Source organism: Lycorma delicatula, chromosome 10 (genome assembly GCF_047948215.1).
Source record: "Lycorma delicatula isolate Av1 chromosome 10, ASM4794821v1, whole genome shotgun sequence".
NCBI lineage: Eukaryota > Metazoa > Arthropoda > Insecta > Hemiptera > Fulgoridae > Lycorma > Lycorma delicatula.
In genome coordinates, this window is record NC_134464.1 from 70502896 (window position 1) to 70521430 (window position 18535).

The following is an 18535-nucleotide window of genomic DNA, read 5'->3' on the forward strand; positions in this document are numbered from 1 at the left end:
GGCTTATATTTTTAATATGTAAAATATGTTAATGATTCTGGTAACTTTGAAGTGTTATCAAAGTTACGGAATCATTATATTTACTGTTGATGGGCTAACATTTGTATGGTCATGGCTAACTATTGTCGGAATGATAATGTAATACTTTCATAGAGTTATTTAAAAGTTGTAATTAATCTTATTTTTAAAATAAATTTACAACTATATATTATTATAATAAAATTGATATTTCTTTGATAATAATATGAGTGAACGAGTAAATGTAGAACAAGTATAAGTTAAGTTAGAATTAACAATTAATATCCATAATAATTAACAATTTATAAAAATGTAATTACACTATAGAATTTTTTTACTTACTTAAATGGATTGAAAACCCAATGTTTTGATAAAGTTCTCATTGAATATCCATGTAACCAATCTCCATCAATTTTTTTTAGACCCGCAAAAAAATATAATGCAAATATTTGAAATCTAATAAGTGTGTAATTCCAAAGTGGTACTGTACTTTCAGTTTTTATTTTTCTAATTAATTTATCCAGTGACCTGCAAGAACAAGTTATTTAGATATAATTTTTTTTTTTTCAAAACGAAATTAATAATTTAAATTCATTTCACCATAATGCTAATATTATCTGTTATGTAAATTTATCTTCATTATATTTGATTAAAATATATTCTGTTGTAAATACTATATTTGGTAGAATATAGGCCATTTCAAATGTTGTGTATTATTATCTAATAATTATATAATTTTTGTTGTAACTAAACTTTTTATATAGTGTTCAAAAAGTGATGCAACCTTATGGGAAAATAAGTAAGTTACAATAGTTGCTGAAAGTGTCCTCCATTATGCCATTCACATAATTGAATATGATATTGCATGCTCTGAAACACATGTAAAATTTGTTTAGAAATTTCAACGACACATTGTTCACTTTCCCTTCACAATTCAGGAATGGTGTGAAGAGTTTTGTAAGTAGAATCCTTAAGGTACCTCCCCACAAGAAAAGATCAAGAGGGGATAAATCAGGAGACTGAGTAGCCATAACCCTGAAATCACTTGCCCATGAAAACACCGATCCAAGAAAGTCATAGTGTTGTTGACTATATGAGCTGTAGTATTGTCCTGCTGAAACCACATGTATTCTAGCTGGTCTGCAGGTATAGTGTTTACAAATTGTTGCACCATCTGTAATAATCAGTGTAGCATTCATTGATCACTTTACCATGAAAGAATTTCATGAAGATTTGCCGATGTAAAATTGCACACCAAACACCCACTTTTTGTCCGTGTAGAGGAGACTCGTGCAGTTGATGTGGATTTTCTATACACCAAACGCATCAATTCTGTTCATCCACGCATCCATCAAGGTGGAACCATATGTCGTGAGACCATTACCAATCATTGATTTCTTCCCCAACTGGAAATACAGATGACATAACCACTGACAGAAAGCTATATGTTTTCCAGCGTCTGGAGGTATAAAAACACCAATTCTGTACGGATGCATCTTTAAACACTTGCACAATGCTGTGTGGCACTACTGACGAAGAGACCAGTCTGGCTAGATAGGTGTCACATAGACTTCCTGGGACTAACAGAATATGCAGCTTGCAAATCGGTCAACTTTTTCGATGTTAGCACTTTTGGTCGACTACTTTTGGCTGCATCTTCCACATTCCCTGACTCTTGGAACTTTTACAAATACAGCTGCTTGATGGAGGACTTGTTTAGTGCATCCATACCATACTTTTCTGTGAAGGCATTCTGGGTCTAGGCATAACTGGCACATCTAATGCGCCGGGAGACAATGAATATTCTCTGCAGCATTGATAACCAGCAACAAAAGAAGGAAACATTCTTCCATAAGGTTGTGTCACTTTTTGAACACACTGTATTATTAAATCAAAAGATTATAAGCATATTGAGTTCATTTACTTTTATATCATTATAATGATACCGTGCCCAATTTTTTACCACTACAAATATGTTAGATAGCTCATAATCTGATTAAATTTTAAATTAATAATCATATTACATAAAATTATTGATGAAATCCTTTTTGTAAATTGCTCTATGTTTAAAAATTTCCAAATAACTATCTGCATATAAAATACATTTTTCTAATAAATATTACAATTACGTGAGTCAATATTGCTGGTATCCACAATATATTTTCCTATAATCTTTAATTATATAGTAACTACTAACATTGTTATATTAAATGTCACTTATCTTTACCATGCTACAAATTTTGATTTTAATTAATATCCGCCAAATTCAGTGTTTTTGTATAATTAGCTACATATCTAATGAGAAAATTATTTTACTAAATTTATTTAACAGTTGATGTTTACTTTAACTCTTTTGTGGTCAGCTATATAGATTTGTTGTTAATAATAACTTAAATATCTGTTAAGATAATGGTATTCATGCAATAAAAATTAACTTCAACGAGATTCTTACCAGCAGTTATTAGCATTTGAAATTGTTATTAGAATCAGTAGCAAACCATAAAGGTATGAATGATTATTCCATGCAGTTTTGTTCAAAAGAAAAATATACCAGTATGGTATTAACACTGCAAGACAGCATTGTCTAAAATATAACCCCAAACTAATACCAATTGCTCCTGAAATAAATAAAAATGAAAAATCAAATATTAGTTTTCAAAATATATTTCTAATATATCGTGTATAAAAGTATCATAGTTTTCTTTTTAAAACATTCTTGACTTGAATTTAAAGATTTTTCTGATTTCTCTCCTGAAAAGTCAGATTATTTCTGATAGAGTTAATTCCATTTTATTTTTTACTTGAGAAAAGGATTTTATACAGTTTCATCAGCAAAATCCAGCATCTATATTTCCTCCTTTACTTTCTGGACGCGTTTTCATCCTGTGTGTTTAAGTACATTATTTTCCATACAGTTTACTTTTTTGCTAGTTTCTCATAAGTCATTTCAACTTATTTTATTTTATAATATTTAAAGTTTATTTTATAAATAAACAATTCTCAACTACAGCGTTGTTTCCCATTTAAATTAATCATCTTTCTACTGACTTTTTTGAATGTATTTATGTCTCATAAGTAGTTGTCTGTCTGCACATGCCGAAATTAAATAATTTTGCTTTGATCTTATTTATCTTAATAATGCATAAGTAATTATTTACAGTTACATATACTTCTGTCTTAATGCACCTAAATATAACCAGATTGTGACAAAAGACACCTTGAATACTGGTTGTCATGAAAACTGCCATATTGTAAATTAGCTGGTGGGGCAGTCAGCAGTGGCAATTGAGACTGCCTTAACCACTGCAAAAAGCTATTTTTTCTGTGAGCTCCAGAAGTTGATAGCAGTAAAACCTAAAGTTTTAACCTTGAAATGATTTTAGAACTATATTAGCATTCCATCAGAGGATAGGACTAAAACCTAATAGAGTAGTCAATTTTAATCTTTTAAGTGATTCTGAGAAAAATCGTTTTGGTGTGGTTTGGTTTTGCTAATTTGCTCTTTATAGCTGTCAAACTGCAATTAAGGGAGAATCCGGACTGGTTTTTATCAGTGGATTGTATTAGTATCTGGTGAATAATAATAATGGTTACAAATAATTAATAAATAGTTGCTAATATTAAGTAGTTATTACAGATTGTTCCACCTTTCACTACTAATAGTTAAAATAACAACCCACCCAGTTGGTAACTTCATACCAATTAATTGGTAGTGAAGTAATTTAAAGATAATGGCACCTGTGGTGTAACAAATATCAAAATGTTAAATTCTTATCTAAAGGCCCCTAGCATCTGGAGAAGCGCAGGATCTAGGCAGTAAACTATCTATTTGACAGGAACAGTGCACTAGTAGTGGTGAAGCTAGCACCATGCCCAAGCGCGTAAACTTTACCTCTTATCATTGAAGAGAAAGTAATCATTACATTAGGCCTAATAGATTCAAAATTTGAATTAGCCAGAACCATGTTTAAACTAACAATCCTTTAATCAGACAGCCATCAGTCTGTCAGTTGGCTTTTTCCAGTAGCAGGAACAAGTGTTTGGGCAGTCAATTTAAGGATTACATAAACCAAAAGGAATTCATGTTTCTTGCAGCTGATAATAATATTGATTTATGTAACACAATAAATTTTTAAATAGATTGTATAGTATACAGAATAAAAATATAACATTTTCATTAAAATATTTACCTACACACATGATTGTATATAAGAGACACATCCATTGCACAGGCAGGGGTTGAAGAAAATTGAACATTGGAAACCTGCATTCATTTGGATCACCCCATAATTTCTCAGCATTTGAAAAACCTCTTTCCTCCACAATATCTATTAACATTACTATACCTAAAAAAATAAATACATTTGTAAATTAATTTTAATTTAAATATAAATAAATTATTCATTAAATATTTTTTTAATTTTCTGAAAAGTTACTTTTTATATATTAGTCGATAAATGGGTTTTAATTTACATAGAATTGTAATTAGAGTATAAATCAAATAAAAACATTATTTTTATTCCAAAATATTTTTTTTTTCTTTTTATTAATATGGATTTGAATGTTTTAATTCAGTAACTTGATATAATTAGTCTCACATTACTGCAGTAAGGCTAAATGAATTATCATTTTTTTCAGATATGCTAGAGGAGTAATTTTAATTATTAATTCTTAAAATCTAATATAAATAATATCCTGGATTAATAGGCATGAATTTCCTATTTTTGGACCTATTTTCAAACTGTAACCTCCAGAATTAAATCTAGTAATGGGTGACTATGAAAACAGGTCCAAAAAAAAACAGATAAAATAAAAAAATTTTGATTATTAATCTGGTATATTATTGAGATAAAATTTTAAAAAAGTAATAATAAAAGTTTATTTAAATTCTCAATGTTATTATATTTTTTGGTATTCTTTAGTGTAGGATATTTAAGTGTATATTTACTTGAGGATTTGCAGGATATTTTATCATTATTTTTACTAGAAAAAGGCCAAGTTAATTATGAACATATTCATAGCTTTCATTTTTTCTACATTTTGTGAGAGTAGTTTTGATCCCATTGACCTTTCCAGCTATGTCTCTCGTAGTTTATTATTTCCCATATAGACAATTTTCAGGGTATCATAAACAATTATTTTCATCTTTCATTTTATTTTCATTCAGTATATCTTTTTCATATGCACATTGAAATATGCATCAAACTAAAATCACTAAGGTTGGTATTCCATAAAACATAGTGTTTTTATACACCTATTCTTTGCAGAACCTGACATCACTACCTTGCTGCTGAGTCTTTCTATTTATCTATGGGTATTTAATTTTTTTGTGGTGGTTACATACTTTTAGTTTAAGATAAACAAAGTTTGGGATTGCATTTCAATCCTTTATTGACTGACTGCTTGTGAATTATTTTACTTGGGTTATTCCTTGGGAAGTTAGCAAAATATTTGCGGCCTTCTCCCCAGTGCAATTCCCTTTCAGTCCATCCTGTGAAGGCCTTTCATTGCTAGTGCCTTTTGGTCTAATAGAAATACATATGAATTCTGTCTTCTCTCTTTTTCTCTTTACCCTTCGGAATCATCGTAAGGTATTACACAGAGTATGAACGAGGTTGATATGTATGAATGTAAATGAAGTGCAGTCTTGTACATCTCAGGTCGACCATTCCTTAAATGTATGGTTAACCCAATCACCGAAGAACACCAGTATCCACAATCTAGTACTCAAATCCATATAAGAGTAACTGCCTTTACTAGTATTTTATCCTTAGAACTCGTGATTTCAAAATCAGCTGATTTGCTATGAGTTAAGCAATAGACCAGCCCATTGGGCTGAATTCTATCTTCACAACCTTCATAATGAAGAATATATTTAAACATTTTATATCAGGTCAGATATTTAGAAGTTTTTAATCTTATTATAGTGAACTTAAATTTAAAGTGGAAGTTATAAAAGCTTTACCTTAGTCAGAGTTAGCTTTTGTTTCTAAACCAAGTTTTCTTTGAGACTGGTCCAGAAAATACTGAGTGTTATGCATGATTGTGAAGGATCATTGCTGTTTTTATTATACTTTATTGTTTATAATTGTAGAATTTAAATCGTATTAATTTAGAATATTTTTTTGTAAAAGTTTGTATGTGTTTACATATTTTGAATTGCTCAAATAGGTCTTAAATTTCATCATTTTGTATTCATGTGTAAGAATTTCACTACGTAAGAAATTGATGTGTCAGATGTCTCAATGAAGTGATTTTTTTTTTAAAGTGGATTTAGTGATAGAATCCACCAAATCCAAATAGTGTTTTTATGTCTCCTTAGCACTGTTGTGAAAAGCTATGCCCAGTTTTTCTTATCTAAAACTTATTGGTTTTAGATCTATCAAGTTTATAAACCCTCTGAAATCAAATTTGTTTGTTTTAAAACTTATTTTGAAACAATTTGTGTTAAATTCAAACTTTTAGATCAGAGATTTTTTAATTTAATTTTATTTACCAGAGCAACTGAGAAGAATTAGCTCATACAAAATAGGTGAAACACAATTATTTTTTTATCAATTTATATATTTATTTGTGGCATAAATGTACAAGAAATATGAACATATTTAATGTAATTTTGGAAAAAAATAGTAAAATTCTACCCTCTTACTATTTAAATTTGATGTATAGTATGAACTGTGGACATATTTATTTTAATTTATTTAATGTTAATAGAAAAAAATGATCAGCAACATGTGTGTCCAATTAAAATGACCGTTGAGAATAAACAAATAAAAAAAAAACTGCTAATGGCAAGTTAATTTGTTTGTATAAACGTTAAATGAGTACAATCCAGAAATGAAAGCATATATTAAACTACAAATGTACCAAACATCATTCGAACTGCAGCTAAAGAAGAGCCATCACATTCTTTGTAAAGTAACGATGTAAAATTTTCTAATGATGTCAAAGAATCTAATTTAAATCCCAGACTATCTTCAATCCAACATTTATTGTTTATGATTATATCTTTTAAGGCAAGCTTATGATGCTCAGGTTGTTGTTCTGGGTGGTGTTGAGGTTGTTGTTGATGATTGATCTGCTTTCTTTTTCTCAGACTCATTTTACTGTAACAAAAGAAAAGATATATTTTTTTTAAACTTTTATTAAATGACTTTACAATAACATTGTTGCGTGTTCATGGCTCGAGCAGGATATTGAGAAATTGACAAACAGAAATGTTTATATAATTACAATCTATTGGTTTAAAAACATAAGTAAAACAAGACAAATCATTAATAATAATATTGACAATGGTAATAATAATATTAAATGACAATAATAAAAAAATACAGTAATCACAACCACAATAATAATCAGAATAATAGTAATAATAATAATGATAATGATAATAGACAAAAAACCTCACAATAATAAATAGAATAATGACAATATTTGCAACAGTAAACAATAGTAATATTAAATATCTATAACAAACGAATAATTATAGTAATCACAACCACAATAATAATAATCATAAATTTCAATAATAATAATAATAATAAACAGAGATTACATACAAAACAGAATTTAAAGTAATCGTCAGGATTTATTCACAGGTAGAAAAATAATGAAAACCAGAATTCAATCCCATTGTTAAAGGACATAGCATGACCATTAGTCTTAACACTTACCACTAGTCTTGTATTAACAGCAATAGTACATTAGATAAGACAAGTATAAAGTTCTTTCACTGCAAATGCCCTTGCTGTTCACAAATAAAACTACCGTAACAGTTTATGAATGAAATTTAGTACATTATCTCTTTCACTTATAGTCTTACAGAAACTCACCGAACTATTTATTTTTTTAGTTTACTGGAATTACTTGTGATGTCACCTTAATTGTGTCGAGAACTTAATTCACTAGAAATTCACTTCTTCACGGTCCTCCTCACAGAATACTTTTGCTGACTGATGTCTTGTGGACTCACATCTCGCAGACTGACATCATAATATCTCACCTAGACTGATTTTACAGAACTGCTTTTCAACTGATCTTCCCTGGAGCATTTATACTCCTATCTTCTTCACCTGCCAGAGCAGACCCCAGTTGAGCGTGAGAACAATTGACCAAGCCCTTTTGTTCCCATGTATTCCTAACCTGGGTCCGGTAACTCTTCTCATGGAATAACATCTGTTTATTCTGTGTCAGTGGGCAGTATTATAAAAAATGAATAATGAAACAAGACAAATCAACAGACCTGTTACCTTTACTAAAAGGGTTTCTTTTAGCCCCTTTCTTGATTCCTCCCCTTACTATTTTTTCTGCTACTTTCTTCTGATTGGAATGAATTTTTTCTGCTACTTTCTTCTGTTACTCAGGTCCATTACACCAGTCTTGTTACAATAATCTTACCTGATGCCACTTTTATTCATAAATTACCTTACTAAATAGCCTCTTTTTTCCATAATGTGTTTTATATTTCACAAGAACTACATAAAAATCTCCAAGCTTTTAGTTTTTTTTCCATTGGGCTGTGTAAAATGAATGGTAGTCTTGTTTTAGTGACCATACTTGATGCAGATTCCACATTATTAAAACAATTTAAAAACTGAAAGTTTATAGTATGATGTTACAGTTACAATTTTTATATTAAAATTGTGTGGTAATTCATTTATATTGTCAAGGTTATGTTCTGCAATACCATCATTTTTTTGAATTTTACATTCTTAAGTTATAATCTTTTGTTTTATTTATCTAATTCTCATTTAAGGTACTCCCTTTTATTTGTTAAAGGAAACCTTACCCACAATTATATTATTACTTTTTGATTACTTCTTAATTGTTTACCTATAATCTGAATTACATATTCTAATTATTTTACTTTCTTAAATCGACTGAACAGTTAATAATAGAAATTAATGTGATCATCCAAAAACTTGAGTTCCAGATTTCAACATGATTTTGACATTTTAAGGGTCTCCTTAAAACTGATCCCAAAAAATTGCTGTTTCATGGGTTTTGGCTACAAATAGATATTAAATAACTGGATCAATTTTGTATAAATTTTATGTAAGCTCTCAACAGGACCAAGAACTATATAATTCTGGTCCTGAACGTGAGAAAAAATCCAGAATTTTTTTTATGATCCATTATAATGATTTTGATTTAACTCAAAAGCAATTATCCCATTTTATTGAATTATGATCCTAGAGAAAATGATAAATTATGAATAAGAGCAATTTGTCTGTGTTTTGATTGTTTTCTTGTTCTATTTTCACATTTCCTTTTCCATCATAAAAATTATGTTATCTACCTCCCTGTTTATAACTGCTGCACAATAGTGATACTGTTTAGTAACTGGTAAAAAAACTTTATTCTTATTTAAAATTCAGTTAGTTGGCAGTTTTGTCTAATTGTCCAAGGACTGTTATTCATTTTTAGCTTCTTATTTGACGATTGCAAAAAAGCTGACTTAATGGATGAGGTCTATTAGGGATAATAAGGTCTGTATGAAAGTAAAGCCACCAATTATTCTTACAGTAAAAAAGTCTAATATAATATTTGTAGGATGGTATGTACAGCGAAATACATTGAATTTTTTCACCATCATTTACCAAGGGAGACTTAATATATTTGTGCTGAAATTTTGCTAAATATCCATTTTATGGAAAAACTTTTAGTAAGATTTTTGAAATTTCATTCATTTTGTTGAAGCTTTGTAATCCAGGCATTTTTATTCATTACAGCTTGCTAAGGTAGTAACTTTTTCTCAACTTAACAATATTTTCACACTTGAATAATATAAAATTTACAAACACTAAATTTGACAAATAAAAATTAAATGAACAAAAACAATACAAACAAATGTGTAATTTTACTCTGTACTGATGGAGTTTCCTAACCATTTTAAGAGAGGAACTATTAACAACAACTCCACAGAAGAAGGTACAGTGCAAAACATCTGAAAGGTCTTTGGAAGAATGAATTCAAAGTAAACTTAAAATGAATCATCTACAGATTTTAACCTCAACTTCGGAAATAACTTTTGACAAACTTGAAAAGGAAGAGTAATGTTTTTGATAATCTTATACACACAGCATATGTACAGCAGGAACTAAAACTGTGGACATGACATAAACGATATCCTGAGAAAATATTTCCTATTCTTTGAAAACAAGTTATGTTAATACCAGTTCTCAAATTAAATTAGTTATGTAATATTATAAAAGCAATAGTAATTAGTAAAGCAATTACTGTTAAGTAATTAGTTTATAAAAGCAATTAGCAAGTAGTTACTTTTTTCCTCAAAATTGATACAAATTTAATACAATAGCTTCGGTAAACTGAAAACATGAACATAACAGCTCCGATTATTGAATATGCATTGCATGCACCTTTGTGGCATTATAATTCCAAATATGAATGCACTTGTAAATTTTCCAGCTCTGGAATGTCTGATTTTGTACTATAGCTGTGCAAACCACAAGAATATGGTTCACCCCCACAGGCAGTTGGTATGTTATGAGGAATGCAGTTTCATTTTGATGTTTATTTTGATAAGGAGCAAAAATTATCTTTTTTGCTGTTGTCAAAAAATGTCAAATGTTACATTTTTTATGAATTGAATTTTTAGTGACTTATTTTGCTTGCCTACAGAGATCAAAAGGTCCATTTTTGTGTGGTCTGATTTTTATAATTTATTACACACCATTTATTCTTGCCACACATTTAAAGAAGTGATATCATTCATTAAGAAATATGATTAAAATGAATACTTAATGTTAAACTAAAATGTAAACCATACTTTAAATTAAAATAAATTTTATATGAAAGGATAATTTTTTATTTCTACCAAAAAACAGTACTACAAAAGCATTCTGGCACCAGTGCCCTCCTGACTCCAAAATAGCAGCACCATTTTTTTTTTCAAGAATAAGAATAATAATAAATGTTTAATACCAATCCTACAAGTATTACTAGGTGATAATGACTTTAACATTAAAAAATTGATAACAGTAATACATAGTATTTGTGCAACTTATACAACTAAGTTTAGTGAAAGAAATCCTGGTTTCCAACCTTTTCTTTAATACTGTAATCTTTTCTTTCAATACTGTAATGATATATAATGATGTGAATTAGCTTAATTGTAATGTGAGGGTTTATCCATAATTTTTGTTTTTTTGTTAATATTTTTATTCTATTTACTTTTAGGTCAATAGCTTTTGTTTGCAAATTTCGTGTAAATTTCTCATTCATGTTTGAAATTTGCATGTAAGAAATATGTCGCAGTATTTGTTTTTGTTAAGATAGTTTATTTCTTTTTGTTTTTATTTTTTATATTTCCTTCAATTATTGAACTACTCCTAAATTTCTTGATGTAAAGCACAACAGCTTATTTATTTAGTTTATATACTTAGAAACTGTTTCTTTTTCTCTAGAAAAACCTTCTCATTTTAAATGATATAAATATATTTAACTTCCGACATTCTCCTTACATCACCATTTTTTTTATGCCTAAATTGTACATCTTTCTGGCTTTGCTACTCTTACTGTATTACTACAATCTATATATTAATAGAGTTTGACTTCTTTCAACTCCTGTTATGACTTATGAATTATTTTTGTTGAAATAGTCTTAAGATAAAGATATAGAGAATTTTTATATAACTAATAATTTACTTAAAATAAAAAACATTTATGCAAATATTCATGGCTCGAAAGATGAAATTTATCCAGTGTTTGATTATTAATAAATTAGCTTTATGTTGTTTTGCAGTAACCTGATTGCATTAGTATATCAGCTTGTTTTCTTCGTTTAGTTTTCTTACTACTTTTGAAAATATGTACTTATTGAAACATATTTCAAAATGATCATTAAGAAAATGGTTTTTTTTAAATGAGAATCGCAAATAACAAAAAAATAAAACCAAAATATGTTTTTGATTTTCACAAAATTTATTTAGAAAATTGACAGCTGTTTTTTTTATTTAAAATAAAAACATAGTCTGTTTTCATTTTCTTTTTGTTGCTACAGTAATTATTGCTGTAAAAGATTTTTCCTTCTTGTTCTATTGTAAAAAAATTAAGTACAGGGAAAGATCCCTGTTAGTTTGTTCATAATACTTGTAATTTCATCTAAAAAACTTTCAAATTATTTTTTCTTCATGATCAAGGAGGTGGCTCTTTTGAATCTTGAAGAAGAAGTCTTGAATTATGAAGAAAAAATAGTTAGATTACTTCTTTATCATAATCTGTCCATTATGTTTGATCATTTCCTAGATGGTGATTTTATGACGTTTTTCAGATGTTCATTGGATGACTGTTAAGATCTAAATTTTTGGAATGCCTTTGTATTACTGTCCATGTCATTGATATTGGTATGGTGTGAAGGGAACAGTCTATGTATTGACTGTCCCAGAAACTATAGTATCCCACCTAGCAACTGTACAAAGAATCCAGTCTAAGGCTAAGGATTTATTGGGTAAATTTGATACTCCTTATATTCTCCAATACAAGTCCATGAATTAGAAACTGTATGTCATTATTCATTTGTAATGTTAGGTTACATTTAAATTAATAAAATTGTATTATCCATAATAATGATTATATACTTAGAAATTTAAAAATATATAAATCATTCTTTTTTTTAATATCTCTGCTTTCAAGAAGAAAAAACTGGAAGTGGGAATTGCTTAAACAATTGCTTTATTTTTATTAACAATAGTTTTAAAACACGCATAATTTGTTTTTTTATCGCAGATAAATTACATTCACAATATCATTTGTTAAATATGCATGTTTGTTTTCAAATATGCAAGTTTGTATGTATTTGTAGTACTAAAAGAGGTATAAATAATATTTTGTGTATGAATTTAAGTGAGACTGCATGTTAGTTATCATTGTTTTGCACTTTTCTGTGGGTGTTAATAAAGAACACTTTAGAATCTTGATATTATTCTATTTATATAAGAGGCCTTCAAGTTCAAGATCATGTAACAAAACCATTTATTTCATCTGTTCTTTTATATCGTACCCATTTTATTTATCATTTACTGGTCATTCTCTTTTTATTCATTATAATACATCATTTTCAATTTCTTTTTAGTTCTTGTATTTAACAACTTATTATTCTAGTTACAATAAAGTTACACTCTTTGTCAGAACGTGAACTGTACCATTATTAGAACCTCAATCATCAAAGTACTGAATTTGGGGATTTAAATTAAAATAAAAATAATTACACCCATAGTTATTTAAATTAGATTTAAAATCTGATTATCAATCAGATCGTCGACCAATAAATTGTAAACTTTTGGGTTATTGTTGATATCATCCGATATAACCATTTATATTTATTTATTTTTTAATTATAATTTAACCAAACAACCCTACAAGCGCTTCGCTTGCTAACCTTGACTAATTAACACAGAAATATTTTGTGTATTTAAATAATAAATTCGGTAATTATTGCAATTATTTATTATCTAAATAATCAAAACATTACTGTTAATTTGTTGAGGTTGGCAAGCGAAACGAGCATAAGTTAAGTTTGGTTATTTTATATTTATAATTATAAGCAATAATGCTTACATTTTTAATATGTAAAATATGTTAATGATCCCGTAACTTTGAAGTATTTTCAAAGTTTTCAGGATCATTATAGTTATGGTCGACAGGCTAATACATAAGTACCAAAAAAACATTTCTTGCATATGACCTAGTTTTCATTTATGTTAAAGTTCTTCAGAGATTGCTACTGGAAAAGATTATTGGATGTTGATATATTTGAAGTGGATTTGAAAAATCATTGTTGTTTACAATTCATTTTAAGAATATGTAATTTAAATTATGTTTTATCATATAGAATGTCGTTTTTATTTGTTTGTACATTTTGGGTTGCTCAAATATATTAATTTTATATTGTTTGTAGTTTATATATCAGGCTTCATATTATTGTTCACATGTTTACATGAGTATCTTGTTTCAGCTGGTAGCTGGTGAAAGTAGATTCTGTGGTGGAGTAAATTGCTTCAGTGTATTTTTAAATCACTTTAAAAAACTGTATCCCGTTTTTCCTCTATAGAAATTATTACAATATGAGTATTCTAGTTTATATTACCCAAAAAATCAAATTTGTTGGATTGTTTATGTATTTTTTGTCTGATAATGTGTATTTTGTTTTATTTGTGGTTCTGTATGAAATGTTACTGACCTGATTTTTTTTGTGTGCAATTTTTTTTCAGTGTTGTCTTTAATATAAGTTTTATGAATTTATTCCTTTTGCTTTTTGAATTTTCACAAACTTCCTCATTGAAACAAGCCATGTACAAACATCAGCAACATAAAAATCACATGTTAATTAGTGTCACATCCTACATTACCACAACCATTAATGCACCCAGCAGCAGTCACGGAAGAAGCTTTGCTGTTGCCCTGCTAAAAATAATGATTCATTATTCAGCTAAACAACAATACATATATAACAATGATACACTAATATTCCCCCTATGAGTTCATGTGTGTTGGTCGGTTAACTCATTTTTTTAAGATCACAAGTTTAATATTTTACTGTCTTTGTTGAATTTCTGTTATTAAATTACAGCTGATATTTCCTTTTATTGTCAGAATTAATACAATGCGTTGACATATTTTTTCGCTCTTATAGTTTTCAAATTTTAAAATTGCTCAGTTTTTTGTTGCATCTATCTTATAAAATTTGTAAGGTTTTTTCTATATAATCATACTTTTTGTTATTTTTAACCAGATTTTAATTTATATTAGATTATTATTTTATATTAGATAATAAAACAATTAGATATTATATATATTTATATACATATAACATGGATTTAACTTGGATGCTCAGGACTTAGGTCAGCCCAGGCAAATCCCAGAGCCAACAACTCAGGGGCTGCTTGGGGCCTACTCCATGGTTGCAGAGCTCACTACATTTGCTATTCCCAATTTGCCTGGAGGATCGACACCCTGGACACCCGCATAGCTTCTTCTGTCACCATTCCCATTTACCTAGAAGGCTCCACCCTGGACCCCTGCACTGTACTTCATCCTTATAGTTGTGTGAATAATACTGATTAATAATTATATTATTCAGGTTTTGTAGAAATATGAAAAAAAACTAAATTTCAAAAGACAGAATAATAAATAGTAACTATGATAACAAATTCATAACTTATTTCTTTGTTATGGTGCCAGAAATATAATTACGAAGTATAAGAATATATTTTTTCCTTAATGAATATCTTCAATTCACAACTTCACCCTCCTTGGGAGCAAAAATATAAAAAATATTTCTAATATCTTAACATTCAAGAGAGCTAGGGCCTCGGTCGATGGCCTAAAACCTTCCCTGGGATAACACGAAAATATGAAAGTAATTGGTTCAGGTGGTTTTCACATGATTCAATAACTAACAAACAGGCAAACACTGATAGATTGAGAGTGTACCTGATGCATACAAAAGCTAGCCTTCAACCTACTAACAAATAACCCGTTTGATTTTTGAAAATCAGACAATTGCAGATATAATAACACCCCATTTCACCTCCCAAAACAGCACCCCATGAGGCACCCTGTTTGTTACCAGTTGATGGTAATGATTGGTTTAGCCTTCCATGAGGTACTCGCATACCTCACTAATCTAGCCTCACATACAGTCCCAAAGAGAAGCCCGTTATTGTTAAACAGAAATTTTTAGAATTTATTTAATATTTTATTTAATGTAAATTTAATTCTATAATTTTTGTAATATTATTCATTCCATTGGTTTAAATCATTCAGTTCAAACCCAGCTCACAGAATGATGGAGACTCACAGTTCATAGTTCATTAATTCAATTTATTAAGGTTTGTGCTTTAACTGGCAAATCTCCACTACTACATATATTTTTTTTCCAGGATTTTTTGAGATGAAATATATCTAAAAACCTTGTCAGTTATGCCAAGAAACATGGGTAAAAATTTGGTTACGATTGATCAAGTATTTTTTTGTTTATCCCAAAAAAATAAAAACCCTCTTCCTTTTTATAAATATAAATATTTGTTTATTTATTTATACTCCCTGTGATAATTTATATAATTTTCATACTGCATTTTTCTAGGAAACTCAACTGTTTCTAGAAGAAATATTGAACAATAAAAAAATAAGGAGCAAGCTGGGAGCTATTTTATCTTATTTTTAAAGAACTTAACAAATCTTAAGTTGCCTATTAGTCAATTATTTTTCTGCATGCTGTAGTGAACAATCTTTATGTATACAGTTGTGAAGTGGAATATTTATTGATAGACATTTTAAAATCTTTCTTTCAAATTAAATTTTTTTTTTGGGTCGTGACTTATTTTTAATTTATATTTATTTATATTGGCTGGAAGCCATGTTGTGAAAGCTGAAAGTAATTTTAAATATTAAAATTCTTTTACATATATTTTGTATTATCAAAATGTATATTTATATCAGTTGCTTTCTCTTAGAGTAGTAGTGTTTATTACATATCCAGCCCTTTTAAAGAACAGAGTGAGCAAGGATCTGACATACTGATATGCAACAGTGTAACAGCCCCGTGAAAAAAGCAACTGGAAATCACTTCACTCCTCATTATAAAAAAAAACATTGCTAGGTTAATCAAATGCAAATAAAGTATTTATTTATATTTCTTTTAATATTCAAAAAAAAAAATAAATAAATAAAACCAACTCAAATGTGTACTAAAAAGTATAAAGTATATAAATGATGCAATAAAATATTTAAAGTTATGAAGTTTGCCAAAATTAACAATAAACACGTAATAACATTATCGAATCTGAATTTCATTCAGACCAACTTAAAAAAGTTACAGATTAAAAAGTATTATTTTCTTCTATTTAATATGTTTTTAAGTAAGTTTTGTAGTATTTTTCAAGTTTATTTTATTTGAATTATTTTTAAATATTCCCGATATCTGAGGCGGAATGGGATAACGTCTCGACCTTTGATCCAGGGGCTCTGGGCTTCAAAGCCCGGTCAAGCGTAGCATTTTTCATTCGCTACAATATTCCATTTCCATATTTTCACGCACAAGCTTCAAAGTTTCTATGGAGAATTAATCCATCAAGCAAAAAAGGAAAAAAATTAATAAATCTAAATTTAAAAAAATACTCTACCCTATACGAAAGAAACGAAAAATCCAACAATTGTACGTCCTGTTAAAAATAAGGAAAATAAAAACTAAATACATTTTTATTTTGTTTTTTAAATTTAGCATTAATGTATATTTATGCAAATTTCAAAGAGTTTTATCAGATCGTTTTTTATGTAAATTTACTTCTTTATGTAAAAAAAAAAATAAAAAAGTAACGTAGGATACGTAGCAAATTTTTCAAGTAATTTTTTTTATGTTTCACATCAAAATTTTTTAAATATCAGAAGGTCATAAAAGATATTTGTGATTAACAAATCAATGAAAATCCAATATTAAGGTAATGATGATGATTACAAATAAATAAAAGTTATTTTTTAATACCTACATAGAGTAGTAAATAATTTGAAAATTCTGCGTAAGTTTCTGGAAGAAACTTATAACGGTATCACCAAACAATAAAAAAGAAATCATTTGTTACAAATTACTGCTTACATATTTACATAAGAAAAAAAATACATACTGGTCGAATTATGAACTCTTTTTTGAAGTCTGATAAATTTCGGTTGAGCACTTTTTTGATGGGGAAAAAACAGATATAAATTTGAAATGGTTAGGTTCTTTAAAAGTATTCAGAATTATTATATTACGGCTGATAATTATCAAATTTACCTCCAGGAATTCACAGGAAGTTATATTTATTTACTCATGAATTATTATTTAGTTAACGTATTATTTCAATTCTAATAGAATATTTTTAATTACTCGTCCGTTTTGTTATACTTGATATCTAATAAAATAACCTTCATGTAACAGTAAACAAATAAAAACATTTACCTTTTTGATAAGTTTGAAGAATAAAAAGTTTTCAAATTATATTTTTTTGAAGATTAACTAACTATAAAGGGAAATTTAACTAGTATCATCAGAACCAGATGCCTTGTTAACTGTATAATAATATTAACATTTGAGAGCGAAGTAACTTGTTGACTAGTCGACCGTTACAATCTTACTGACTGGAGTCAGGAGGCACCATCATTTTGTTTGTTGTATAGCTAGCCCTATTTTCAGAGATCGATTTTATGTCGTTCGTTATTGTATAAAATCTATAATATATACAAAATGACAACGGGCGCCTTTTAGTCGCTTAAACTGTTTTTCTTCTGGAAGAAAAATCATCTGTCGATTTAATTATCGTATCTCCAGATAATATTGAATTAACGTCGATTGTATATTTAAATTTTTACTATATAGCTGCGGTTTTTTTTTCTCTCATGTGGTTTAATAATAATTTAATTAATTTATATATATATGCTAATGAAATCAAATTTTAAATGGTAACTGAAATTTTTTTCTACCGTCAAATGTTTCCATTTTAGGTAGTTTTAATTAATATGC

The 18535-nt window shown here is 28.2% G+C and overlaps 1 protein-coding gene across 2 annotated transcripts in view; it reads right to left on the reverse strand.

The window, feature by feature from the left end:
- The window catches only part of GC (gamma-glutamyl carboxylase), a 46383-nt gene extending 28253 nt beyond the window's left edge, over positions 1 to 18130 (reverse strand). The window contains exons 1-5 of one of the 2 annotated variants that reach the window (XM_075376877.1): positions 17975 to 18130; positions 6886 to 7124; positions 4209 to 4364; positions 2471 to 2636; positions 361 to 546 (exon numbers count right to left, since the gene is read on the reverse strand). In XM_075376877.1, the coding sequence (XP_075232992.1) occupies positions 361 to 546; positions 2471 to 2636; positions 4209 to 4364; positions 6886 to 7120 (743 nt within the window). In that variant the 5' untranslated portion in view covers positions 7121 to 7124; positions 17975 to 18130. Of the gene's footprint in view, positions 1 to 360; positions 547 to 2470; positions 2637 to 4208; positions 4365 to 6885; positions 7125 to 14218; positions 14366 to 17974 lie in introns of those variants that run through there. The other variant, XM_075376878.1, reaches the window with a different exon arrangement.
- Between the last annotated feature and the right edge of the window lie 405 nt (positions 18131 to 18535).